This window comes from Ovis canadensis, chromosome 15 (genome assembly GCF_042477335.2).
Source record: "Ovis canadensis isolate MfBH-ARS-UI-01 breed Bighorn chromosome 15, ARS-UI_OviCan_v2, whole genome shotgun sequence".
NCBI lineage: Eukaryota > Metazoa > Chordata > Mammalia > Artiodactyla > Bovidae > Ovis > Ovis canadensis.
In genome coordinates this window covers 88,055,134-88,081,351 of record NC_091259.1, presented here as the reverse complement: position 1 = coordinate 88,081,351, position 26,218 = coordinate 88,055,134, and the positions used below count along the sequence as shown (strand labels likewise).

The window sequence follows — 26,218 nt, the reverse complement described above, 5'->3', positions numbered from 1 at the left end:
TCGTGGGCCGGGGCCGGCTTCGTTTGCATGCTCCCCGGCGAACTCGGCGGCGCGGGGACACTGGCGAGGCGCCCCAACACTCGCTAGGCGCCCCGGGGGCGGGGCCCGGCGGGCTGTGGGCGGGGCAAGGGCGGGGCAAGGCGCCCCGGAGGCGGGGCAGGGGCGGGACCGGGAGCCGGCCATGCACCCCTGGGGCGGGGATAGAGGCGGGCTAGGGGCGGGGCTAAGGGCAGGGCCCGGCGGGCCGTGGGCGGGGCCGTGGCGGGCCCAGGGCGGCCCCGCCCGGGCTCCTCCAGGCTCGGTCCCGCGGCGGCGGCGGCGGCGGTGGCTGAGACTCACGACGAGGTGTGGAGCGCGGGCCTGGTGGAGCCGGACCTCCGGGGAGAGCGTGAGTGCGCGGGGGCGGGCCCAGGGCGGGGGCGAGGCACGGGGGCGGTGGGCGCTCTTGCGTCGAGACCGCGGCCGAGATTGGGGGCGGGGGGCGGTCACAAGGAAAGTTTGCACGGCCCGGGGGTCCGGGGGCCCGGGCGTACGCGCGGGGGCGCAGGGAGCAGGGCCTGAAGCGCGTGCCGGCCGAGCCCGGGAGGGGGCCGAGGCTGCAGGCGGAGCCCGCGGCGGGCGGAGCCGGCGGAGGGACCCTCGCCCCCTTCTCCCCGGCTGGCCCCCCGCCCCCGGCACGCCCCCGGCCTCCCCAGCCCGCCCCCGCCTGGCGCGCGTCCCTGGGCCCCGGTCCGTCCGTCCGCCGGCGGCGCCCCATCCCGCGCGCGGGGCCTTCGCCGCCCCCTCCTCCAGCCCGCCGTCCCCTCCCCCCGGCGGCCGCTGCCCCCTGTGCCTGGAGCTCCCCGCCGGGCCCTTCCAGACGGCCCCTCGCCCCGGGCTCTCCCGTCTCGCGGTTGGCCCTCCCTCCTGCGGCAGTGTTCTCTCCGGCTCCGGCCGGAGGGAGATCTCAGGGTCGGCGGAGGCGGCCCTGCCTGCGGCGAGGCTTCTTTGGGCCTCCGCCTCGGGGCAGGAGCCGCCTGGTGTCTCCCCTGTGCCCTAAGGGTCCAGCCGGTCTCTGGACTCTTAACGCGTGGGGGATGCTCAGAGCCGCTGAGATTTTCACAGCTCTGCCCTCCGGCCCTGGTCACCCGGGTTTCCCGCTGGGCGTCTGAGCTGCTGAGACCCCGTCCTCAGTTGGGGGAGTGAGCCCTCCCTCTTGGGTGCTACAGCTCCCTGCCCGGCTGAGCCTCCAGGTGAAAGGGTTTTCGGTTCTGGACCAGCTGGTCTCCATTCCTAACCACCCACACCATGTATCCCTGGTAATAACGTTCAAGGACAAGGAAACAGCCTTGCGTTTTTTTTTAAAATTTTATGTTTTCTGCCGCGTGCCCCTCCTCCACGCACACTCGGGCCGGCTGTGAATGTTACTCACCCACCCACAGCGCGCCTGCTGCACCGGACTTGGCTGACCGGACTTGCACGGGCCTGGATGTCTCTTTTCCTCCTGTCTAGTCCCTCCTATCTGGGGAACAAGCTGGGGCAGGGTCAGAAGTGAGAGGTTTTCCCGGAAGTTGGGCACCTGAGGTCCCTTCTTTGGATCTGTTGCTATCTTGCCAGACCAGCTGGAGTGGGTGACTTTGGGCAAGGCAGGGCCCCTGCAGGTTGGAGAGGGTTGGGTTGTCCTCAGGGACCCCATGCATGCCAGGTGATAGGAAACATCGCTTTTCCTTTGGAACAGAGGGCCGGGGGCTCTATCAAGGAGGCAGGGGCAGTGGTCAGTCCAGGGGCCTCTTGTGGGTGGGATGGCGCTTCAGGACCCAGGATGGGACCTGAGGAAGTGGTGGAGTGTCTGAGAACAGGTGACAAGACTGGGTTCTTCGGGAGACCAGGGGTGGTCCGCAGTGCTGGCAGCCTGTGGTTGGGGGAGAGGACGAGATGGTTTCCAAGGGAAGCCTCCTAATAGGAGCCACCGTTTAATGGCCACTTACTGGGTGCTGGCCACTGAGGTCGGCAGCTGCACGGTTCGTCTCATGTGAGCCTTTTTTTTTTTTTTTAGTTTTGGCCACACCTCCCAGCATGTGGGACCTCAGTACCCCAACCAGGGATCGAACTGGTGCCGCCTGCAGTGTGCGGTGGAAGTTTGGAGTCTTAACGAGTGTGTTAAGTCTCAGCGTGTTCTTCATACAGGGAAACAGGTTTAGAGCAGTGAGGAAGGTGCCTGAGGTCACAGAGCTGGAAGGCAGGAGACCCACCCAGCATTTGAATCCTGGTGGAGCAGACCCGGAGCTCCAGTTACAGGCCGAGAGGAGGGGCACCCGTTTGCTCTCGGCCATAGGCTTCTGTCACGTGGGTTAAAATATCTTCCGCAGTCTCCCTCGAAACCCCTCGGGTCAGGCCCAGGCTGGTGAGTGATGCCCAGGTAGCTCCTTCTGGTCAGCTGTGGACCCTCCCACGGTGACGAGCCCAGGAGGGGAGCCCTAGGGAGTTTTTCCCCCAAGCCACCCCGCCCCCCGGATGTTCTCGAGCCAGGTCTCATTCTCCCAGCCCCGGGCCTGGGCCGGCTCCTCCTTCCTCTTGGCGAGGCTCTGGAAATCCAGTGGGAGGCCATTGCTATGGCAACAGGACTAGGCCCTGACTTTACCTCATCAAATTCCAAGCCGAAGCCAAAGCGATTGAGAAATTAAAGGGAAAAAAAATGTATTCCAGATGTTTACTTTTTATTCCTTATTTTTCCGTGTTTGGATGAGACGGCTCTGGAGGAGGCGGGAGTCGGGGCAGGGACGTGGAGGGAGGAGGGGGACTTGGGGGGCAGGGAGGGAACCACTCCCAGCGGCAGGCCAGGGAGCGGGAAGGGGAGGCCCGCGGGGCAGGCGGGTGTCGGGGCGGGGCCCAGGTTGGGGAGGAGCGGGTTTTTCCCGTCTCCCGCGAGGTGATTCACCCGGAGACTTCAGACTTGGCAGCCCTCTTGCCCCGGCCCTGAGTTGATCCTTCGAGCGGGGTTCCCGGACCCAAGGAGTGTGTGTGGGGGGGGTGCCTTGGGAATGGTAAGTGGAGTGCCCTGGACAGCTGGCTGGAGGAGGGAGCAGGGGGCGGCTCGTCGGACCTGCAGGACTTTAGGGTTAGGAGACGGACTTGGAGAGCTGTCGCAGGGTCGGGGGGGGGGGGGCGGGGGGAGCGGCCAGAGAGGAGGACGTGGCCGCCGGGGACCTCCCGTGACCTCCCCCAGCGCCCCTCCTGAAGCGCCCGCTTCCTGTCCCGCACTGGCCTCCGCCAGAAGTCAGAGACGGCGCGCTGCCAGCGCACAGCTCTCTGGCCCTCTCTCCGCTCTCCCTCCTTTCTTCCTGGGTCTTCCGCCGCCCCCAGCCCACACCGCTCTGCCCCCGACTCCCAGGTCTGCCGCATGTGATGCAAGAGTCTGCTCCCAGGGAAGGCGCAGCCATGGCCTCCCCCGCGCCCCGCCAGCCGGACGAGGAGCTGGTGTCCGCTGGCTCTGAGCCAGGTACCTGTAGGTGCGGGGTGGAGCGGGCTGGCTGGGAAGGGGGCCAGAGGCCCGAACCCCCATTCGGTCTTGGGGGCTGGTGGGTGAAGGCTGACTCTGTTGGGGAGGGAGGGAGGAGTCCTGAGGACCAGCGGGAGGAGCCCTCTGCTCCGGTGGAGACCCTTCGGAACTGCGATCACAGCTCTCCAGCAGAGAGCACGCTAACCTTGGAGAGGGTGTGGATCAAACCACCTGTTTGACAGAGGAGGAAACTGAGGCCTGGGTGTGGGGGCGGGGAGGGCATGCATCTTTGGGCTTGGACCCAGGCCTCCTGGCTCCCTGTCTAGACACCTTTCTTGCGCCGAGTGGAATGAGTGGGTGATAAAGGATCCTATTAGCAGGGCTGTGGCCATGAGTAATTCAAGGTCTTTTATTTGGCATTGAAATGCCTTATATAGAAGGTATGTTTCTGGTCTTTTTTTTCCTTCTGTAGCAGATTTCTTTTTGTTTGGCTTAGGTCAATAGTGAGATTGCCTTCCTGGTCTCACAGTGGATGGTGGCAGGGAGGTGGCCTGGGTGTGCCCCTGAGGAGGGGGCCAGCAGGGTGGCAGGGTAGGGAAGCTGAGCTGGGAGAACGAGTTTGCTGTGGATGTAGTTTAGCAGAATGGCATGCTCTAGGGAAGGACCAGACTGGGGGAGATGGAGGGCCGACTGCCTGGCGTGGGCAGGTAGGCATTCATTTATTAACCCATTTGGTCGTCTGGCCATTCACTTGGTAAGAGTGGGTACAGTGAGAAATAGCTGCCAGCTGGGGCCTTAAATGGCTTTTCACTTTTAAGGGTGACTGGCTAGACATTTCAGGAATTTGGAGATGAGGGAAGATGTTTCTGGGATGTGTCTGGAAAATCCAGGAAGCCTTCATGGAAGCGGTGACATTTGACTTGTACATGGAAGGGTGTGGGAACATTCTGAGTACATAGGGTGGGAGGTGAAGTTCTGCTTCCTGTTCTTCTGACATCGGCTCAACCAGCCTTCTCCTTTTGGTAGGTGACCCTCGGGCCAAACCCCCTGTCAAGCCCAAACCCCGAGCCCTGCCTGGCAAGCCAGCCCTGCCTGCCAAGCCCAGCCTGCTGGTGCCCATTGGGCCTCGGCCTCCCCGGGGTCCTCTGGCCGAATTGCCTTCTGCCCGGAAGATGAACATGCTGGCGGGACCCCAGCCCTACGGCGGCAATAAGCGGCCCCTTCCGTTTGCGCCAAGGCCTGCGGCGGAAGCCCTGGCTGGGGGAGAAGGCACCCGGGAGCCTGGGAAAGAGGAGCCTGGGAAAGAAGAGACGCCCCCCTTGACCCCTCCGGCCCGATGCGCCGCCCCTGGGGGCGTGCGCAAGGCGCCCCTCCCCTTCCGCCCAGCCCCGGAGCGCTTCGCCGCGCCCACGGTGGAGGGGATCCTGGCCAAGATGGACCAGCCCAGGAAAGAGGGCCCGGCCAGCCCCGACCGCCTCTGGGGCTCCCGCCTCACCTTCAGTCACGACGGCAGCTCCAGATACGGTCCCAGGAGCTACGGCATGGCCCCAGGCCCCAGGGATGATGCTGGGACCCTCTCCAAGGAATGGTCCCAGGAGGGGCCCGCGGGGTCTCCTGCCGACTGCCCCGAGGAGCCCAGCGAGACCCCCGAGCAGAGGTGAGGGGTGGGGGGCTGTGTGTCTGGTTGCGGCCAGCCTGGAGGACAGGGTGGGTAGTCTCCTGTGAGATGGTGATCTTCCCTTGGAGGTTAGCTGTGCTGCACGGTGCGTGCGTGCGGGTCAACCCGTGACAGTCACGGACCACCCACCGCCCTCCCCGCCCCGCCCCCTTCCGCAGACTGAGTTAGTGTGTGCTTTATTCTGCAGTCGTCCTCTGCACAGAGTCTGTAGGAGAATTCAGATGTATAGCTTGGAGGTTTATTTTCAGTGCTTTTTTAATATGGGGAGCCAAACTCTGCCTCACTTAATCCACAGCTATTCTGTGTAGTAAAGGCAGTATTAGGCCCATTTTAGAGATGAGGAAACTGAGGCTCAAAAGTGACTTCCCCTGGTCCCTTAGCAAGTGACAGACAGAGCTGGGGTTAGAATTAGGGCCTCTCTGATTCCAGTGTGTGCTCTTAACTGCTGGCCCGCCCTGTGGGTGCAACGGTGTGCCAGGTGCTGGGTGTGTGTGTGTGTGTCTTTGTGTCTGTGTGTATCTGTGCTGGGGTATGTATCTGTGTGTGTGTCTGCTGGAGTGTGTGTGTGTGTGTGTGTGTGGCACAGCCTGGCCGTGAAGAGGAGTCTGACAGGAGAGGAAAGCCGTGAACACCCCTTGATGCCAGGCCAGTGGATGTGAGCATGCGGGCCACACAGCTGGGTTGGAGACCATTGCGGGCAGCATCCCCTTTCCGAGAGCCCGTGCCAGCGTGTCCTGGGGGCTCCTGACCTGGATGTGTCCCTGGGCCCTGGGGAGGAGGCTGAGGGTCCCAGCTGCCTGGAGCATCCTCAGGGCAGGGAGCACCAGCTTGGGCTCGTTGCCCCCCAGGCCCCGCAGCTCTCTGGCCCCGCTGACCCCGCTCCTGCTGCGGAGAAGGCCCTGCCGTGGTCTGAGCCGAGCTGGAGGCCCAGAGTCTCGCCTGTGGTGCCCGCCAGCCTCTCCTGGGAATATGGACACCCGAGGCCTCCTGTCCCCCTGGGCTCCCTGGAGGCCTGCTCTGTTCAGGCTGGGTTCCGCCCTCTTTCCCCTCCTTTGCTCCCAGCCTGGCTTGAAAGGAGCAACCTCGACCTTGCAAAATTCCTCTGGTGGTCTCCCTCCCCCTGCAGTTCTCCGGAAGCGTTGGCTGGGAAGGGGCCAGCTGCCCTGGCCCGGAGAACCCTAACCCCTCAAGGGCTCTGGGGTTTGGTGGTCTTACCAGGAGCCCCAAGGGCTCTGGGCCTGCGCGGGCTTTTCCCAGAGGGGTTGGGGGGGCTTACCTCCTGACATGCAGGTGGGGCACATGCGCTGGCCCTGGGGTGCTCTCTCTCGGAGCCGCCAGAGTTTTTGTCCCCTGGGAGGACGTGCCCCTGGCGGGGTGCACGTCAGGTTCTGTCCCGGTCATCGGGCAGACCCCTGATCACCCCTTCCTTCTCCACCTGCGTGATCCGTGCCTCCGTCTCTCCTCTTTCTCCCTCACAGGAAGTGCCCCTCGGACCTGGCCTTCAACGGGGACCTGGCCCAGCTGGCGATCTCTGAGCCCGTGACTGACGTGAGTTCCCTACCTGCTATGACGCAGTCTCTGAGCTGGAAGGGCCTCGTTTGTGCCTCTCTCCCGCCTCCCTCAGTTTAGCTGGGGAAACAGAGGCTGTGGAGGATGTTTACGTGACTTGCGTCAGGACTCAGATTTCTCAACTTCCAGGCCACCCTGGCTAAGTGTGGCTGAGGCCCTGAGGCTCCTACAGTGTCCAGGATGACTGCCCTGGACAGCCTACTGTCTGCTGGGCAACCTCGGGGATGTTGACTGACGTAACCCGGTCATAACTCTGACTGAATAGGCCCCTCAGGTCCCATGCGAGAGGTGCGGACGCCGGGGCTTGAGGTGCCAAATAGCTTGCCCAGGGGCTGAAGGCAGGATCCGAGTCCAGCACGGTCCCTGGCCAGGCCTGCCCTCTCGCAGAAGAGGGGAAGTGATGTTTCACGGGGGTCTTCTGTTACAGCCCCTCTGCCCATGGTGTGCTCGGGGGTGGACAGTCTGCGTTCCCGAGTAGATGATGCGAAGGGTGGTCTGTTTTGCTCCCAGAGCCCTTGCTAGCTGGAGGCTGTCCCGTCCGGCAGGGGGAGAGACCTGAGAGTGTGCATTTGTCCAAACGTATTTATCGAGCATCCACTGTGATCCTGGTGCCGGGGAGACAGCCACAAGCAAAGCGTCCACAGTCCCCCTGCTTCCAGGAAAGCGTGTGTCCATCCCTCACTCTTGTCCGACTCTTTGTGACCCCGTGGACTGTAGCCCACCAGGCTGTTCCGTCCACGGAGTTCTCTGGGCAGGCATATCGGAGCTGGTAGCCGTTCCCTTCTCTCAGGGGGCTTCCTGACCCAAGGATCGAACCCAGGTCTCCTGCCTTGTAGGCAGATTCTTTACTGTCTGAGCCACGAGGGAAGCCCTTGCTCCCCGAGGAACGCGCCTTCTAACGCGGGGAGGCAGACTCCAACACTGGGCGCCCTGTGACCCGGCAGACGTGCAGAGCATCAGACAGGCACCTGGGACCCCGCCTGCATGGGTCCCGGGGCAAGGGTGACGGGAAGTCCTTGCCAGGAAGTGGGGCATGGGGTGAGCTCTTGGATGTTTGGGGAACAGCCTTTTTGGCAGAGGGAGCTGCAGCTACAAAGGACGTGGGCTCCACCCAGCGAGGAAGCTGGGGTGTCTGGGTCACAGACTGGGTGGTGATGGGCCACTCGGGGCGGGGAGTGCTGGCTTGCAGGAGGGAAGGAGGCCATTGAGGGGTGGGAGGAGAGGCGTGACCTTGCTGCCATTGCAAGGAGTCTCCCTGCCCAAGATCTTGGCCAGGGGCAGCAGCAGGGGCCAGTCGGGGGGTTCTGGGGGTCACCCTGGTGAGAGACGACAGTGCTGTGGATCCTGGAGGCAGTCCCTGGGGGCGACGGTGGGTGGGTGGGGCCTCTGATGTGAAGGTGGAGTGGACGGGACTTGCAGGCAAGGCTGATCTGGGGGAGTGAACGGAGAGTGAAGCGTGCCGCTGGGGGTCTATGGCCCAAGTGGTCGGGAGGTTACCCTTCACGGAGAAGGGGGCCTTCGTAATGTTGGGAAGACCGGAGGAGCTTGCTTCTGGATCTGTTGAGCTGGAGACGCCTCATCCCACGGGGTCCGAGGGGGTCAGTGGGGCGTTTTGAGTCCGGAGCTGCAGGGACTTGTCGGTGTGCAGATGGCCCTGGAGTCGGCTGGGGTCCCCGAGGGCATGGGTGAGGCGTGGGAGGGAGACGAGGCCTGGCAGAGGAGCCCAGGAGATGCAGGAAGGAGCAGAGGTTAGGAGGGAACCCTGCTGGCGTGGAGCACAGGAGCTGCCCGGGCTGGAGGAGGGACTAGGGCGGGCGGTCAGCGATCAGGTGGTGCCTGCGGGGCAAGGAAGGGGCGCCCTGAGAATGGGGGGTTGCATGGGGGGTCGTGGCTGAACTTGGCTGGAGCGGCAGGGTGGTGGAAGTGAAGAAGGGAGCGCATTTGGAGGGGGCTCAGCGGAGGCCGGGCCCAAGGCGCTGAGGTTAGAGGTGCTGAATGCAGAGGCCAGGTTTAAGGAAAGGGGTGTAGCTGGAGAGATGGGAGGGCTGGACAGCAGCATGTGTGTGTTTTTTTTAAGCCAGAAGAAATGAGGGCAGTTTGTGTGCTGATGGAAACGGTCCAGTAGAGAAGGAAAAAAATCTGTGATGCTGGACACAGAGAGGAGGGCTTGGCCTGAGCTCTGAGCAGGGACGGCTCAGGAGTGGGGCGCCCAGGTGGGGGTCTCTGAGTCCTCGGGGAGGGAGAGCAAGGCCCTCAGCCCGGAAAGCCTGGGCAGAGGTGCAGAGGTTTGAGGACAGACTGGATGGGAAAGCGTCGCTGGGAGGTGGGGGTGCATGGAAGGGGGATGTCGTGAGATTGCTGGGCGTTCTGGCTGAGCCCGGGGCGGCTGCGGCTGCGGCTGCAGGGAACCCACCATCCCAGCGGCGGCTATCTCCAGCTGCTCTGGTGCAGTCTGGAGCTGGGGCAGAGCTGTATTGCATTAGGTTAAACTGGAGTTGGGGAGGGGAATACAGGGAGTTCACACAATGTGGAGGAGAGAGGGGAGTGGGACGGGGAGAAGGGAGGAGACGGGCGGAGGGGAGGGAGAGAGGGTGCTGGATGGACGGGGGTGGACACAGGCCAGCAGGTCCCCTAGACCTGACGCTCCGGAGGGGCTCTGGCTGAGGACGAGGTCTAGGGTGGACCCTCAGAGAGGTGGGCTCTGGGGAAGTCGGGGAGAGGAGGTCAGGGAGCGGAGCCAGGATGCTGGATGGGTCAGTTGTGGGGCTTCAGGAACCGCTGTGAGCTCTTTACCAGGGGCAGCGCTTGGGAGGGCGGCTGTGGTCCAGGAGCTCTGCTCTGAGGGCGGAGGGGTCTGTCCTGGGCTCTTGGAGGAGGGTTCCTGGGGGGCGTGGTTTAAGGGCACAGGCTCTAAGTTAACCTGGGACTCGTCTGCGCGGGCTGGAAGGATCGGAGGGTGGCCTTGACGCGGAAACAGGATGCCCCCCTGCCCAGGCCCAGGGGTCAGGTGGTGGTGGGCAGACAGCCCTCCATGGGAGAAGGTGGAGGGCCTGACCTCTGGGGAGAGCAGAGGTCAGATAGAACGAGACTCAGGTCGCGGCCTGCAGGGGTGAAGGGGGGTCAAATGCTGGGGGTCCCGGGGCCCCAGGGTGTCCGTTCTTCCCCGGTGCTGTTCACAGCGGCCGGGTGCGCAGATCTTGCTGAATCCTCTCCTGACCACGAGGTGGACATTGTTGCCCTGGCTCTGGGTTGCAGGTGGGGACGCTGGGGCTCGGAGAGACCCCGCGTGGGAAGGCATCCCGCCGACAGGGGAGGTGCTGGTGTCTCCCAGCGCTTTCACGGTCCCTGGGGCTTCTGGCCTGAATCCCGGGAACGTGGATGCTCAGAGCAAGGGTGCGAGCTGCTCCCAGGAGCTGGTCTGAAGCTGCCCTGGGCCTGGTGGAGTCCCACCCTGAGGCCACGCACCCAGCCAGCCAAACTCTCTAGCTTCCTTTTGCCTTTCCTTTACAAAGCCAGTTGTAAAAACACATATTTTATTTGTTTACATACTCAGCGGCACTGGGTCCCACGGGATCTTTGATCTTCACTCTAGCTCGCGCGATCTACAGTGATGACATGCAGACTTTTAGTTTCCACACTTGGGATATAGTTCCCTGGCCAGGGATTGAACCCGGGACCCCCCTCATTGGGAGTGTGGAATCTTAGCCCCTGGACCACCAGGGAAGCGCACAAAGCTAGTGTTCCTGACCCATGAACCTTGGACCCTTAGGAACTCACATGAGCTTTGGGCTTGGGGGATGCGGGTGGGCGTGGTCTGAGTGATCCCCTGGGAATGGAGCGCTGTGCATTTTGTGGGGGGAGGGCCACACGGGAGGGTCTGGGGGCCCTGGCAGTCTCGGACGCCTGAGGTCATTCTGGAGCTTCTATTGGTTGTCCTGGGGCTGTCCCTGCGCCCCGGTTTCCCCCATGGAGTGAGAGTGTCAGGCAGCTAGCGCTGACCTGGGGTCTCTCAGGGGTGGGCAGGGGCCTCCCTGAGCTTGCGGAGCAGTGACGGCTCCTGACTTTCTCTTGCAGGTTCTCAAGCCCTGGGTGCCCCCTGGTCCAGGCCTCACCTTGGAGAATGGAGGCACCCCCGGCCTGGGTCTCCCCACTGAAGCCTTGGGCTCGGGCCCCAAGTCTCCTCACCTTGACTCCCTCGAGGGGGGCTCTCCCCCTCACCCCCACCGTCCAGAGGCCCAGAGCCCTGCTGCTCCTGGGCCTCCCTCCCTGCCCCCTGAGACTCTGGGCTCCCCAGCTGCGGGCCTCCCCAAGGAAGGCTCCCACCACCTGCCTGCGAGCCCAGGGGTCCCAGCCGTGGCCGCCCCGGAGGCCCCCAGACCCGGCAGCCCCATGGTGCGGGAGCTCACGGGGCACTCCAGCCCCGAGCGGTCCCCAGCCACAGCACCCCAGCCCCTGACGGAAGCAGGTGAACTGCCGGACCTGCCTCGGACGTTTGCATCTGGGGATGGCGCGGCCCCAGGGAGTGAGGACCGCCCTGCTGGCGGCCTGGCCCAGCGGCGGTTTTCTGAAGGTGTGCTGCGGCCTCCCGGCCCAGGCCGGGAGCAGCTGGGGGGCTCGCTGGTCACCCTGCCCCAGGCCCAGGGGGGCCCGTCCGCCCTGGACCACCCCTTGGGGAGTGGGACAGAGTCCAGCTGGAGCTTGTCTCACTCCTTTGAATGGACCTTCCCCACACGGCCTGCAGGCCTCGGGGTGTGGCGGCTGGACTCCCCACCGCCCTCCCCCATCACCGAGGCTGCGGAGGCTGCAGAGGCCGCGGAGGCTGGAGACGGGGCCGTGTCTGCCTGTGAGGAGGCTGAAAACTGGGCTGCGTCCACCCGGGAGGAGGCCGGAGGAGGGGCCGCAGAGGCCAGAGATGGGGCCACGTCCACCCAGGAGGAGCCTGGAGGCGGGGCCGCGTCCACCCGGGAGGAGGCCGGAGGAGGGGCCGCGTTCACCCGCGAGGACCCTGGAGACTGGGCTGTGTCCACCTGCGAGGAGGCCGGAGGTGGGGCCGCGGAGGCTGTGGAGGCCAGAGATGGGGCCGTGTCCACCCAGGAGGAGGCTGGAGGCGGGGCCGCGTCCATCCGCGAGGAGGCCAGGGACTGGCCTGCGTCCACCCGGGAGGAAGGCGTGTCCCAGCCAGGGCCGGGGTCCCCGCTGGCTGCAGAGGGACCAGGAAGATCTGCTTCCCGGGGGCCGGGGGAGGACCCGGGCTCCTCCCAGAGCCCAGTGGGCGGTGGGGAGGACCATTCTCTGGAGTCCTCACCAACAGCAGGGGACCCACCTGGACCAGCCTTGCTGCAGGTAGAGATACACGGGGAACGGGAGCCCCCTCCACCCGCCCAGGAGGCCGCCCTGCGCGTCCTGGAGCCTGTCCTGGGGCAAGAGCAGCCAGTGCCCCCGGACCAGCCCTGCGTCCTGTTCGTCGACGCCCCCAAGCCCGGGCAGGCGCTGTCTGTCGAGGAGGACCCCCTGGCCCTGGCCCTGGCCGAGACCACCCGACCCAGGACAGCGGTTCAAGACCCCCGCCGGGCATCCCCCGAGCCCACAGGGCCCGAGAGCGGCTCCCAGTGGCTGGATGACCTGCTGGCCTCGCCCCCGCCCACTGCACGGCGGGGTGCCCCGTCTGAGCTGAAGGGCGCCCCGACCCCCAGCGCCTGCTCTGAGGTAAGGGGGTCCCTGGGCAGGGTTCAGAATGGAAGTCAGGGGCTTCGGGGGGCCTCGTTGTTTCAACACGGATGCCCTGTGTCGAGAGTTTGGGATCCAGCCGTGAGCAGGCACCTTTGCCCCTGCCCTGGAGGTCCGTACCGTCGGCTCAGCTGGCAGAGCAGAGGGTATGGACTGCTGCTTAGAGTCTAGTCTGAGTCCGCATCTGACCCCAGCTTCCGTCAGCCGAGTGGTCTCGGGCACATACGCCGACCTCCAAGCTTCAGAGCCCTTTCACAATGATGACGTTTGCCTCATAGACTTGGGGGCTTCCCGGGTGGCACTGCTGGTTAAAAATCTGCGTGCCAGTGTAGGAGACACAGGTTCAGTCCCTGCGATGGGAAGATCCCCTGGAGGAGGGCATAGCAACTGACTCCAGTACTCTTGCCTGGAAAATTCCACGGATGGAGGAGCCTGGCAGGCTGCAGTCCGTGTGGCCGCAAAGAGTCGGACACGACTGAGCGACCGAGGACACTTAGGCTTGTGTTGTGGGCAAGACAGACGTGGAAAACACTGGGTGCAGGGCTTGGCACCCCTGAGCGTTCAGTCTGTGAGGATGGGTGGTTTCATGAAGGGCGCCAGCAGAGTCAGATAGACGTGGGTCCTGGACCCAGACTGCCGAGTTGCTGTCTTGGCCCTGTTCCTGGCCCACGTGTGAGCTTGAACACATGACTTTCCTGCCCGCACCTCAGTTTCTGCGTCTGTAAAATGGGGAGAATGGTGCTGGGCTCTACCTCGCAGGGTGATGGCTGCAGTGCTTGTGAAGTACTCAGACTAGCGCCCATCGCGAGTGCTTGGGAGTGTTGCATCTTGGAATGTTCTTACTGTGAAGTTCAGACTTGCTTTCTTAGAGGCCCAGAGGAGGCAGAGCCTTGTGCAAAGGTTACCCAGTAAGCTGGCAGCTGGGCTAGGGCCAGAGCACCGATTCCAGGGCCAGTGCCCTTTCTAAAACTACCGGGCTGCCCAGCGGTTTCAGGGATGGGGTCCAGGTGGTGTTTGAAACGAACTTTTCACGCCCAGCCCGCGGCTGGCAGGGGCGGGGCTGGGGGGAGGGAGGAGCCGGGGCCTCTGGGCGGGGCCTGGGGAACGAGCAGGAAGGAGTTAAGGCCTCTGGGCTCCCGCGGTAGGTGTGTCCGTCCGCGGTAGGTGTGTCTGTCCGCCCGGGATGCGGTGACTCAACTGGCCCCCGGGCGGGGCGCTGAGAGCTGCAGCTGCTCTGCAGGGAGCGGGGCCAGGGCCGTTGGACAGGTCCGGGCGGGCGAGGGGAGCGGCCCGCCCCGTCCCAGCACTCGCCGCGCCCAGTGGGCCTCGGGGCGGGCGGGGACCGGAGGCCGGGACCATGGCCGGGCCCGGGGACCGGGAGCCCAGCGTGTCGGTCCTGGAGAGGCTGCTGGCCAACGCCGCGCTGCGGGACGAGGCCGGCCGGCTCCGCAGCCCCGAGCCCACGGCTCCCCCGGCCGCAGGAGTGAGTCAGGGAGTTCCGGACGGGGTGGGGAGCCCGGAGCCCTGGCTGGGTCTTCTCCCTGAACCGGAGGAGGCCGTCCCTTTGGGGCGGGCGGTGAGGACCCAGAGGGCTTCGCAGGGCGGCTGCTGGCAGGAGGGAGCTTCCTTTGGGGAGGTCGGGGCTGGGGGTTCACGCGGGCTGGAAGGGTGAAGAGTGCCTTGGGGAGTTTGCCTTGGAAAGGGGTGGCTGTGGAGGGGCGCAGGGTCTTGAACGGTCCTCACTGAGGCCATGCCCGCCCCCACAGCCCCGGGAAGACCCCTCTGCCAGGCAGCCCTGCTCCTGGCGTTTCGCCAGGTGTTGCCCAAGGGCGGTAAACAGGACCGCGGGATCTGCCTCGGAAGCCCCACGGGGTGCCAGGACCTCTGCTGAGCCCTCGGCTTCAGTGATTCCATTTAACCCTCTCGTCCTACCCCGTGCCGTAGGAACTGACCTCACTGAAGGATGGGGACCCCGGGGACCCAGAGTGCTTAAGTGATCTGCCCAAGGTTACACAGCCGGCATCCAAATCCAGGCGCTCCGAAGCCAGAGTTGGGCACTAGGCAGCGCTGACTCTCACTCTGGACCGATCGCCACCCTGAGTAATTGCAAGCCCCGTTTCTCTGTGTCTCTCTTTCTCTCTCATTCCCAGGGACTCCTCGGCTGGGCCCAGAAGGACCTGCGGAGTGAATTTGGGATTGCAGGAGGCCCACATCCCGGCGGTCTCCGGCCTTCCACCTGGTCCCAGGACGCTTCTCGGGACTACGGCCTGGGAGTTGCAAGCCCTCGAGGGGACCCAGGCCTCGGAGAGAGGGACTGGGCTGGCGAGTGTGGCCACGGAGTCGGGGACGGGGGCCCTGGGGAATGGCCCGGCAGGTGTGCCCTCGACCGCGAGGAGGGTGAGGTCGGCGGCCAAGATGCGGGTGGAGCCGGGGCTCCCGCGGTCCTCGGCGCCCAGGACCGGGTGATCGGGAAGCCTAGCGCTCCGCAAAGCCACGAGGTGGAACTTCAGCATTGGGAGTTCGGGAAGAGGGATTCCCGGGGCACCTACTCCAGCCGGGACGCGGAGCTCCAGGACCAGGAGTTCGGGAAGAGGGATTCCCGGGGCACCTACTCCAGCCGGGACGCGGAGCTCCAGGACCAGGAGTTCGGGAAGAGGGATTCTCTAGGGACCTACAGCGGTCGGGACGCGGAGCTCCAGGACCAGGAGTTCGGGAAGAGGGATTCTCTAGGGACCTACAGCGGTCGGGATGCAAGCCTTCAGGACTGGGATTTTGGGAAGAGAGATGCCCTGGGCGCCTACACGAGCCGGGAGGAAGAGAGGCAGGGTCCGGAATCAGGGCAGAAGGACCTGCTCGGCAGGTACGGCGGTAGCCAGGACTCAGGGCAGCAGGGCCCGGGGTTTGGGAGGAGCGATTTTGGCAGGAGCGCCTGGGTGCCGGACTACAGCGGCGGCCTTCCCCGGGACTTTGGAGCCAGAGCCCTGAGTGCCGGGTTCAGCCTCGAGGAGGCCCAGCGGCAGGACACGGAGTTTGAGAAGAAGGCCCCGGGCCGAGTGAGCCCCGGGGCGGCTGGCAGGGACGCAGGCTGGCCCGAGACCGCTGAGGCGGGGGGCGTGTTCCCCACCAGCGGCCCCCAGCCGCAGGACGGGGCTCCGGGGCAGAGGGACCCAGGCGGCTGGCAAGGCGGCGCTACTTCCCGGGAGGTTGGGGGCCTGCAGGCTGGGGGCACCCGGAGCCCGGGGGAAGCTGACAGGGAGGGGGCGGAGCGGGGCTGGGCTGGAGACTTCGGCCTCGGCGTGGGCGCCCAGCCAGAGGCGGCCTTCGGCCCAGGGCGGCGGGGCTGGGGCGGTAGCTTCTGCGGGGAGGCTGCGGAGCGGAGCCCCCAGTTTGGGATAATCGGCGACGACAGGGCGGGCGGGGCTGGCCTGAGCCCTTGCGGCCAGCTGGGAGGCGGCCCCTTCCTGCCCCCCGAGGGGGCCGTGGACTGGACTGACCAGCTGGGCCTCCGGAACCTGGAGGTGTCCAGCTGTGTGCGTGCCGGCGGCTCTGGCGAAGTCAGGGAGGATGGCGTGGGACAGACGGGCTGGGCAGAGCACGTGGGCGTGACGGACGCAGGGCTAGTCCGCTGTGCGCAGAGCGGAGGGGCGGAGGCCCCCGGGGGGCTCGGAGTGGGGGACCAGGACTGGACTTCGGAGGACGGAGGCCCCAGCCAGGCTAGAGAGGGTGGCGTGGGGCAGACTGACTGGTCGGGCACGGAGGCGGGAGAGTTCCTTAAATCGAGGGAGCGTGGAGTGGGTCAGGCAGACTGGACTCCCGAGCAGAGAGACCGAGAGCTCAGGCCGGGCGGGGTGGACTGGGGTAACAGTCTGGGCCTGAGGCATCTGGAGGTGCCCTGTGAGCTAGACTCGGAGAGTTCTCAGGGGCCACGGGGACGCGGGCTGGACCAGGTGGACTGGGCCCAGGACTCGGAGCTCCGGAATGTGGAGCTCCCGGCTGAAGCCCCGGAATGTGGCTTGGGGGACCTCAGCCAGTCCCCGGAACCAAGTGTGGGGAATGATGACCTCTCAGCCTCCGGCCTGGAGGCCGGAGGCCCCTCAGAGGCCAGAGAGCTTCAGGTCGGTGAGATGAGCCGGCCAGACGCCGAGGACGGAGACCCATTCCTGCCACCCGTGGTCATCTGCCCGGAGGAGGACGGATACGGGCTTCAGGAGTCCCCGGCCTTCGGACCCAGGTAAGGGAACCCCAGGTGGGAGGGCGTGACAGCCCCCTGGAAACGGCCTCCTTTCTACCTGGGGTGGAAGCTGCTCTTCCCCCAAAACGTCTAGTATTCGGAGAACTGGGACGGTTCGGAGTGTGAATTTTTCTTCCATTCATTTATTTCTTAAATCGAGCACAGACACACACACAGGTGAGTGTGGTTTTTGAAGCGATGACTGTGGTGGTTGAGGTGTGATTTTTGCAGCATGATTGTTTGGGTGCTGGAGGAAGCGTCCTGTTCGGGATGGTTTCTGGCGGGCCCCGGATGCTCCTGGCCTGGGGGGTCGAGGCCTGGCGTGATCCTCGCCTGGGCAGGTCCAGCGTGGAGCGGGCAGTAGCGCTCATCTCTGCCAGTGGGGAGGACCTACATGCTTCGTGCCTGCCCTGTCTTTTTTTTTTCTTTTTTTTTTCCTGCCCTGTCTTAAGGTCCCCAAGGGCAAGGCTTCCCTGGGGGTCCTGTGCTTAGGACTCTGCGCTTTGACTGCTTGTGGGCCGGAGTTCAGTCCCTGGTCAGTCGGGGGACTGAGATTCTGCACACGGACCGTGCAGCGCAGCCAATAAATAAATAAAAAACAGCCACACCAGCTGAGAATTAAACCCTGGTTCAAAAGGGAACCCGAAGAACATTGGGACCTGGTATCTGGCCTGGTGACCTTTTGGCCTCCACACCCAGGGTGGCTGAAAAAGAACTCCCCCCCGTCCAAAAAAGACAGTTTTATGAGTCAACCGTAGTCTGACTCTGAAATTCTGTTCTAAAACCAACTGGGGCGATGTCTCACCCCACTTAAGGGTGCTTAAAAGGCATCATGTTTATTTTGCCATCACTTCCGTCTGTTGAGATCGGGTTTAATTCTCTTGACTTGAGTCGCAGGTCTGAACTTTGCCAGACCTGGGTGGAGGGGAGTGCTTCTCACCTGTTGTGAAGGGGAGACAGGAGGGGGTGCTGGGTGGAAGCTGTGTTTGCAGTGGAGTTGGGGGTGCTGGTAGCTGAGGGGCCGGAGGCACCAGGAAGGCTCTAGAGGGGACTGGGGTGTCAGAGGCATTGGGGGTTGAGGATGGGGCGGGGGAGGGGAAGGGGAGGTGGGCAGAGCCTGGGGCCAGGGCGAGGCCCTGGGGGGCATTTTGGGCTCTGCTGCTGCATGGAGCTGGGGGGGCACTGGCTGGGGCGAAGCCTGCAGGGAAGGGCATGAGTGACAGGATCTCTCTGAGCTGTGACTTTCCGGGTGTGGGGAGAGCATAGGCCACCACCCGAAGTTGCCCTTGAGTCTTCTTCCCAGGATGCTCAGAACTCCGCCATCCCCAACACCTCCCCTCCGTGATCTTCACACCTGCCCTGTGAAGCAGAAAAGGGTTTTTTTTTTATCACCTCCAATTTCCAGGTCGAGTGGTATGACCCACTTAAGGTCACCGAGTCAGAAATGCCACTTTCCGACTTGTGGGCCTTAAATGCCTTCAAGGCTTTTGGACTTGCACGCAGTGGGACCCACCGCCCTCCACGTGTTTCTGAAGGCGGGTGGGGGGGACGGGGGAGAGTCTCCCCCGTTGTTAAGGATGGAGAGAGAGGCTGGCTGGGGGACTGGGCTGGGGAAGGGGCAGGGTTCTGGCAGAGAAGCTCAGCTGTCTGAGCTCCAGCCTCCGTCACACCTTCAAAACGCCCGGCTTTTTCGGGTCGTATTGTACATTTGGCTAACACTGTGTGCTCAGTGGACGTAGGGAGACTTAGGAAGTAGGGCTCTTGGCACCGAAAGTACATCAGTAATGGAAACCTGGTTACCTTTCTCCAATGTGATGTTTCTCGAGCTTATTTGATTAACATCCACTGGGCTGGTGTTCTGAGCTTCTGACCAGGGGAAATTCTACCCTCTGGAAAGTTGCTCTCTGGAGGAAGCTTTGCAGGTTCTCCTGGTAACGAGAAGTCCTTGAGGACAGCTCAGAGCCCCTAGCTTTGGGCCCGTCTGCCAGGTTTGGGGCCGGGTTCTGCCACCGCCTCCGTGAGCCTGAGCAGGGCCCATCTCTGCTCCGGCTTCCCACCTCTGACGAGTGGGCGTCATCAACTCCCGACGCTGCTGGAGGCTGTTGGGCTGGGGGTCCGTGTGTGGGGAGTGTCAGAGCTGTGGATGCGTGGTCAGCCCCAGCCAGGTGCTCACCGCCAGAGTTCACGCCCGCTTAACAGACGTGGACGGATGTGGGGCCCTGGGGGACGTTTCTGGCCATCGTCCTGCGTGGGACGGAGGCCCCCCGGCTGGTGGCCATCGGCTGGACTGCTGTCTGAACAGTTGGGATGAGAGTGGCATGGGCGCTTGGCATGTCCCTCCCGTGTCTCGGGCTCCTTGTCCTGGGGGGAGAGGCGCTCCTGGGCCCCCCGAGAGCTGCTGCACGCCCCCTCTCCTGCCCCAGCCCCCAGCCCCAGGGATACAGCATCCTCCCAGCCATCTGAGGGGGGGGTCTTCGTGGGCTGGGAGAGGACCCTTGGCTTCTGAGGGCTGGCCCCCTCTTTCTGTGAGCGGGGGAATCAGCCCTAGAGTGGCAGCGCGATTTTCTCAAGGGCCCACGGTTTGTGACCGCTGCCCCTTGGTGTTCTCCGGGCCCCTGCACGTGGCTGGCATTTTCTTCCTGTCTCTCTGGAGTCAAGGTCAGCTGCTGCTTGTGTATAGACATTGTTCCACCTTCCGTCCCGATGGCTCTTGTTTTGGGTCTTGGAGCCTTGAGCACGAGGAAACGAGTCTGTTACACGTGGACCCCCGTGTTTGTCCCTGGAATGGTCCTGGGGGTGGGGTTGGATCAAGTCCTGGCCCTCGGGATCCTCAGAGTCCTGACGGGCAAGGGGCAGAGCTGGTGTCAGTTGAGATGGGCCCTTAGGCTGGGCACCTGGTGCAGACAGTGGGTGGGATGCGTGCTCCCCCCGACCCCTCCGCAGGGCCTCGCCCAAGGCCCATGGGGCTGCGGGTGTTCCGGGTCTCCCCTGGTGTGGATGTCTCCGCCCACCCATCTGCGGGTCTGCAGCCCCTTGGCTCCGGCCTGCCCCAGGCGTCCCCTCTGCCCCCCGCTTCCCCTCTGCCTCACTCCGGAGAGGCTGGTGGGCTCTGCTGCCCAGCGAGGCTGCCCCTCCCTCCCTCCAGGGCACTCCTGATTCTGTTTGTCAGCAGCCTTGGGAAGGACAGACTGACAGGCGCTCCCCTGCTCTCCCCACTTCCGGCCTGGCGCTGACTCCCCTGCTTCACGCTCTCCCCTCCAGCCCAGGGTCTGGGGCTCATGGCCTCGCTTCCAGGCACTGCCTGCCTTTCCCATGCCTGTGTGCATGGGGCGTGTGTTTGTGTGTCTGTGTGTGTGTGTCTCAGGTGTGGCTCTGCAGCACTTGTGTGTGTGTACAGTGTGTCTGTGTGTGTCTCACGTGTGACTCTGGTGCTGTGCGCGTGTGTGTATACAGTGTGTGTGTGTGTGTCTCGGGTGTGGCTCTGCGGTGCTGTGTGTGTGTGTCCTGTGTGTGTGTGTGTCTCGGGTGTGGCTCTGCGGTGCTGTGCATGTGTGTGTACAGTGTGTGTGTGTCTTGGGTGTGGCTCTGCGGTGTGTGTGTGTGTGTACGGTGTGCCTGTGTGTGTCTCACGTGTGACTCTGGTGCTGTGCGCGTGTGTGTATACAGTGTGTGTGTCTCGGGTGTGGCTCTGCGGTGCGTGTGTGTGTGTGTGTGTGTCTCGGGTGTGGCTCTGCGGTGCTGTGCATGTGTGTGTACAGTGTGTGTGTGTCTCGGGTGTGGCTCTGTGGTCCTGTACGTGTGTGTCTTGGGTGTGGCTCTGCGGTGCTGTGCATGTGTGTACAGTGTGTGCGTGTCTCTGTTGGGTGTGGCTCTGCGGTGCGTGTGTGTGTGTGTCTTGGGTGTGGCTCTGCGGTGCTGTGCATGTGTGTGTCCTGTGTGTGTGTGTGTGTGTGTCTTGGGTGTGGCTCTGCGGTGCTGTGCATGTGTGTGTCCTGTGTGTGTGTGTGTGTGTCTCGGGTGTGGCTCTGCGGTGCTGTGCATGTGTGTGTACAGTGTGTGCGTGTCTCTGTTGGGTGTGGCTCTGCGGTGCGTGTGTGTGTGTCCTGTGTGTGTGTGTCTCGGGTGTGGCTCTGCGGTGCTGTGCATGTGTGTGTCCTGTGTGTGTGTGTGTGTGTGTGTCTCGGGTGTGGCTCTGCGGTGCTGTGCATGTGTGTGTACAGTGTGTGCGTGTCTCTGTTGGGTGTGGCTCTGCGGTGCGTGTGTGTGTGTCCTGTGTGTGTGTGTGTGTGTGTGTGTCTCGGGTGTGGCTCTGCGGTGCTGTGCATGTGTGTGTACAGTGTGTGTGTCTTGGGTGTGGCTCTGCGGTGTGTGTGTGTGTACGGTGTGCCTGTGTGTGTCTCACGTGTGACTCTGGTGCTGTGCGCGTGTGTGTATACAGTGTGTGTGTGTGACTCGGGTGTGGCTCTGCGGTGCGTGTGTGTGTGTCTGTGTGTGTGTGTCTCGGGTGTGGCTCTGCGGTGCGTGTGTGTGTGTGTGTGTCTCGGGTGTGGCTCTGCGGTGCTGTGCATGTGTGTGTACAGTGTGTGTGTCTCGGGTGTGGCTCTGTGGTCCTGTACGTGTGTGTGTCTCGGGTGTGGCTCTGCGGTGCTGTGCATGTGTGTGTACAGTGTGTGTGTGTGTCTCGGGTGTGGCTCTGCGGTGCGTGTGTGTGTGTGTGTGTGTGTTGGGTGTGGCTCTGCGGTGCTGTGCATGTGTGTGTACAGTGTGTGCGTGTCTCTGTTGGGTGTGGCTCTGCGGTGCGTGTGTGTGTGTGTCCTGTGTGTGTGTGTGTGTGTCTCGGGTGTGGCTCTGCGGTGCGTGTGTGTGTGTCCTGTGTGTGTGTGTGTGTGTCTCGGGTGTGGCTCTGCGGTGCGTGTGTGTGTGTGTGTCCTGTGTGTGTGTGTGTGTGTGTCTCGGGTGTGGCTCTGCGGTGCGTGTGTGTGTGTGTCCTGTGTGTGTGTGTGTGTCTCGGGTGTGGCTCTGCGGTGCGTGTGTGTGTGTGTCCTGTGTGTGTGTGTCTCGGGTGTGGCTCTGCGGTGCGTGTGTGTGTGTGTGTCCTGTGTGTGTGTGTGTGTCTCGGGTGTGGCTCTGCGGTGCGTGTGTGTGTGTCCTGTGTGTGTGTGTGTGTGTGTGTCGGGTGTGGCTCTGCGGTGCGTGTGTGTGTGTACAGTGTGTGTGTGTCTCGGGTGTGGCTCTGCGGTGCTGTGCATGTGTGTGTACAGTGTGTGCGTGTCTCTGTTGGGTGTGGCTCTGCGGTGCGTGTGTGTGTCCTGTGTGTGTGTGTGTGTGTCTCGGGTGTGGCTCTGCGGTGCGTGTGTGTGTGTGTCTGTGTGTGTGTGTCTCGGGTGTGGCTCTGCGGTGTGTGTGTACAGTGTATGTGTGTCTCGGGTGTGGCTCTGTGGTCCTGTACGTGTGTGTGTCTCGGGTGTGGCTCTGCGGTGCGTGTGTGTGTGTACAGTGTGTGTCTGTGTGTGTGTCTCGGGTGTGGCTCTGCGGTGCTGTGCATGTGTGTGTACAGTGTGTGTGCGTGTCTCTGTGTTGGGTGTGGCTCTGTGGCGCTTGTGTCGGTGTGTGGAAGGAGTGACCGGTGATCCGTGCCCACTTCCCCACAGGAGACGGGCCGTGAGTGTGTGCATGTGTGTCTGTCTTGGGGGCAAGCAGGCAGCTGGGCCACACACAGGCTCCCGGGTGCAGAGCGTGAGCCGCAGAGCGCGCTGTGCATGCCAGATGGTACGGGTCGTGTCTTGAGGGCGCAGCGGGCAGGAGACGCAGCTTGGGCCCAAAGGTGGCGTCCCTGCCCCCAGGCAGACCTCAGCTCTGTCCCAGGCCCTGGGCCACGCGGGGATGCAGGCGGCTGCGTCCTCGAGTTGCTGGCCGACGGGCCGTGGGGACAGAGCACCTGGACTTGAGGCGGGGCTGGCAGCTCGTGCCCAGGGTGTGCTGGGCGAGGGGCGGGCCCGGGGGCTCCCCAGGGGGGATCCAGGCTGACTGAGGGCGCGGGGGCACCTGCCGGGCAGAAGCAGCTTGTCAAGCGCCATCGGGTACGCGGCGGTCCGCGAGGGCCGTGTGTGTAGAGGCGTGCAGGGACGGTGAGCTGGAGGGCGGGGGTGGGGCTCGGCAGGCGGTCCGCAGCCCGGGAGGGCCAGCGTCCACAGCGTTGGCAGCGGTAGGATCCCTTTGGTGGGCATGCCCCCCCGCGCGGCTCTGTACGAGGTGTTCAGTCTCAATCCACGCTTGCAGAGACTCTACTTAGAAGACTCTAAGGCTCTTGGGGTCTCCTGTGCGCGGCTCTGTGCGAGGTGTTCAGAGCCTCACTCTGTGCCCCCGGTGACCCTGTAGTTAGCAGACCCCTTGGGGGTGAAGGGACTCCCCCATCATCTCAGGAAGCGGGGAGCCTGGCGTTTGAACACGCCGGGCTGGCCCAGCTCGCTCCCTGAGTACAGTCCGGAGGGAGGCATGGATGGCCTGCAGGGAAACAGGCTGAGAAAGGCTCTCTGCACAGGGGGCTTTGGGCGAGCCCGCAGCCTCGCATGACCTCGGCCTCTGCTCTGTCCCCGCAGCCCTGGTGATTACGTGGCCCGCTCCCCACCCAGGGGCTCCCAAGGCCAGCCGGGGGAGAGGCTGGCTGCCCACAGCCCCGAGGCCCTGGCCCTGCAGGAGTTGGCATCCCCGGGGCGCAGGACCCTGTCGGAGGAGGAAGGGGCCGCGGCAGGTGCGGACCGAGTGGAGCCCCGGGAGCCCGGCCGGGACCCCCTGCCTTCCTGGAGGCTGCAGCCGGATGGGGAGGCCAGCTGGACAGACGCGGTCGACAGCACCCAGGATGCCGCAGGGGCCAGGCAGGGCGAGCAGACCCCCCAGGGCCTGCCGGCCAGTACCCCCAGCCAGGATTTCTCCTTCATCGAGGTCAGTGGGTGGGCTGTTGTCAGGATGCAGGTGGAAGGGGTGTATAGGTGCTGCAGCTCGGGTCTCACCTCGGGACCTCCCTCTTGGTGGGGTGGTCTCAGCCTGGGGGGTGGGAAGCTGGGACAGGGCGGCTGCGCGAAGGTGATGGCAGTGGTGTGTACCCCCAACCCCTGCAGGACACCGAGATCCTCGACAGCGCCATGTACCGGAGCCGTGCCAACCTGGGGCGTAAGCGTGGGCACCGTGCCCCGGCCATCCGGCCCGGGGGCACGCTGGGCCTGTCGGAGGCTGCAGCGTCGGACGCAAGGCTGTTCCAAGACTCCACAGGTAGCGCCAGGCTGTCCTGACGACCTTCATGTCGCTGTCCCGTGGGCGGGGGGTCTGGGGTCGCCGCCCCGTACTGAGACCCTGCCTGGGTCCTTGCAGAGCCACGGGCTTCGCAGGCGCCGTCCTCGGACGAGGAGGTGGTCGAGGAGCCTCAGAACCGCAGGACACGGGTGACCAAGGGCCTGAAAGTCAGCCTGTTTCCTGGCCTGAGCCCATCGGCCCTGAAGGTACCCTCTGGCTGTGCCGCCCTCTGGTGTCCAGCCTGCCCTCTGTTTGTCTGTCTGTTCGTCTAAGCTCCGAAACCCTGTCCGTTCTCTGCGCCTGCTGTGCCCGTGGTGGGCGCGAGGCGGGATGGAGAGAAGAACACGAAGGGTCTGGGTCCCAGAACCCCACGGGCTGGCAGGGCGACCGCGGTGCAGCGGGGTGGAGGTTTAGGCGTCCTGGGGGTGCGGGGCTGGGGCAGGCTGCTCAGAGGGAGGTGGGAAGCGGGGTGCGGGACTCGGGGAGACCTCCGGTGACCGTAGTGTGTGTGGTGGGGAGATGTTGCAGGCAGAGGGCGCAGGGCGTGCAGACCCCGGGGGCGTCCCCGCTGGCTCCGTCTAGGCCGCTTGGGCTGGATTCAGGTCAGCAGTGTCTCCCCGAGGGCCTGCGGGGTGCCAGGCACAGCCCGCCCTCGGGGGAGGTCATCGCTAAGCGACTTCCCCTCCCCAGGGTAAGAGGGCTGTGGAGGGCGTTGGGGTCTGGGCCGGGGACCCTGCGCTCTGGGGAAAAGGCCTGGCCCTCCCTGCCGTCGCCGGCCCCGCTGACGTCCATCCGCTCCCGGCTTCCTCTCAGGCCAAGCTGCGCTCGCGGAACCGCTCGGCTGACGAGGGGGAGCCCTCAGAGGGCAAGGCGGGCCAGAAGGAGCCGATGCAGCGCTCCAAGTCCTGCAAGGGCCCCGGGCTGGGCAAGCCCCACGCGCTCCCACCCAAGCCAGACAAGTCCTCAGGGTAGGTGATCTGCGTGCCGGGAACTACCCGTCTCGATCTTAAGAGGAAAACCCTGCTTTACAGGGAGACAGAGGCTTGGGGGGGTTGTCGTGCCACAGGTCGGCACTCTTCGCTTGGTGCCAGGGTGCTGGTCTGACTTCTGCCCCCTGCCTTCTAGGTCCGAAGGATCATCGCCCAACTGGCTGCAAGCCCTGAAGTTGAAGAAGAAGAAGGTCTAAGAAGTCGTTGAGGTGCGGGCAGGAGCTGGGCTTGGCCTCTCTGGGACTGGGGGCTGGTTCAGGGCTGCTGGGGGCCCTGCCCCGAGGCCTCCGGAGGCCCCAGACCTGCTTTTATGGCCCTCCTCTGCAAGGCTGGAGGAGAGATAGGCTACCCACTGCAGTATTCTTGGGCTTCCCTGGTGGCTCAGCTGGTAAAGAGTTGCCTGCAATTGGGAGACTTGGGTTCCATTCCTGGGTTGGGAAGACCCCCCTGGAGAAGGAAATGGTTACCCACTCCAGTATTCTTGCCTGGAGAACTCCATGGACAGAGGAGCCTGGCAGGTTGCAGTCCATAGGGTTGCAAAGAGTCGGATACAACTGAGCCACTAACACTCCGAGGCTGGAAGCAGATGGCTAAGGCCAAGCTCCAGAGTCCTGGGTCTCTCGGCTTGGGGGCGTCCACCCCGCCTTCCTCCTGAGGCTCAAGGATGGTGGCCTGAGTGTGGTCCGCCTGCCCCTCTGGTCTGGCACCCCTGGGGAGCACTCACTAGGCTGGAGGTCCCCAGCAAGACCTTCCTCACGCTGGGCCTCGCAGAGGAGCGCCTGGGCAGGGAGTTGAAACGCCCCTTCTGCCTCCCTGTCCCCATCCGACTGCTTCTCTTCCCTCTGTTGCAGGTCCTTCCCATCTGGCAGTCTCAGGCAGTGCCCGTCCCTGTGGGGTCCCCAGTGGGGAGACAGCTGAGCCTTCCCAGGCCACAGCCCCTGCCCGTCCGCCTCTGGGGGCGTTGGGGGAGGCCCTGACATGCACTTTGTATCAGCGTCCCAGCTCCCCTGCACAGCCCCTCCCCGCCGGTCTTCCACGGTGTTGGTCCCTCGCTGTCTCCCCGCGTCCCTCTCTGCTTCATCCTGCAGCCCCCCTTGGGTTTTCTTTTGATACCAGTTTATAGCCTTTTTTATAAAAGTGTTTGATTTTTGTAACGGGCAGAGCCCAGCCCCACCCCACATCTCCCTCCGCCCTGCCAGGGCCCCCACAGAAACCGATAACGTTTTGCCACTTGAAACAATAAAATTTTTTGGGAA

The 26,218-nt window shown here is 64.1% G+C and overlaps 1 protein-coding gene across 4 annotated transcripts; it reads left to right on the top strand.

Annotated features, from left to right (window-relative positions):
- Window positions 1-306: 306 nt before the first annotated feature.
- Window positions 307-26,218, top strand: TNKS1BP1 (tankyrase 1 binding protein 1). 4 transcript variants are annotated; one of them, XM_069554208.1, is made up of 13 exons: window positions 307-388; window positions 3,371-3,478; window positions 4,505-5,135; window positions 6,635-6,704; window positions 10,800-11,295; window positions 11,467-12,431; window positions 14,603-16,683; window positions 23,283-23,625; window positions 23,802-23,952; window positions 24,052-24,179; window positions 24,787-24,941; window positions 25,099-25,171; window positions 25,814-26,218. In XM_069554208.1, exons 2-12 carry the CDS (start codon window positions 3,385-3,387, stop codon window positions 25,157-25,159), a joined length of 5,175 nt encoding a protein of 1,724 aa, XP_069410309.1. In that variant the 5' UTR covers window positions 307-388; window positions 3,371-3,384; the 3' UTR covers window positions 25,160-25,171; window positions 25,814-26,218. The 4 variants fall into 4 exon arrangements, with proteins under 4 accessions (XP_069410309.1, XP_069410306.1, XP_069410308.1 ...); XM_069554205.1 differs by having other exon boundaries at window positions 10,800-12,431; XM_069554207.1 differs by lacking the exon at window positions 307-388 and adding an exon at window positions 2,315-2,383 and having other exon boundaries at window positions 10,800-12,431.

Excerpts from the sequence above, each read along its gene's own strand:
- TNKS1BP1 (XM_069554205.1), top strand. The coding sequence starts at position 3,385 with ATGCAAGAGTCTGCTCCCAGGGAAGGCGCAGCCATGGCCTCCCCCGCG. Across the intron at positions 3,479-4,504 it reads GTCCGCTGGCTCTGAGCCAG|GTGACCCTCGGGCCAAACCC; the intron begins GTACCTGTAGGT and ends TCCTTTTGGTAG. Across the intron at positions 12,432-14,602 it reads CCCCCAGCGCCTGCTCTGAG|GGACTCCTCGGCTGGGCCCA; the intron begins GTAAGGGGGTCC and ends TCTCATTCCCAG.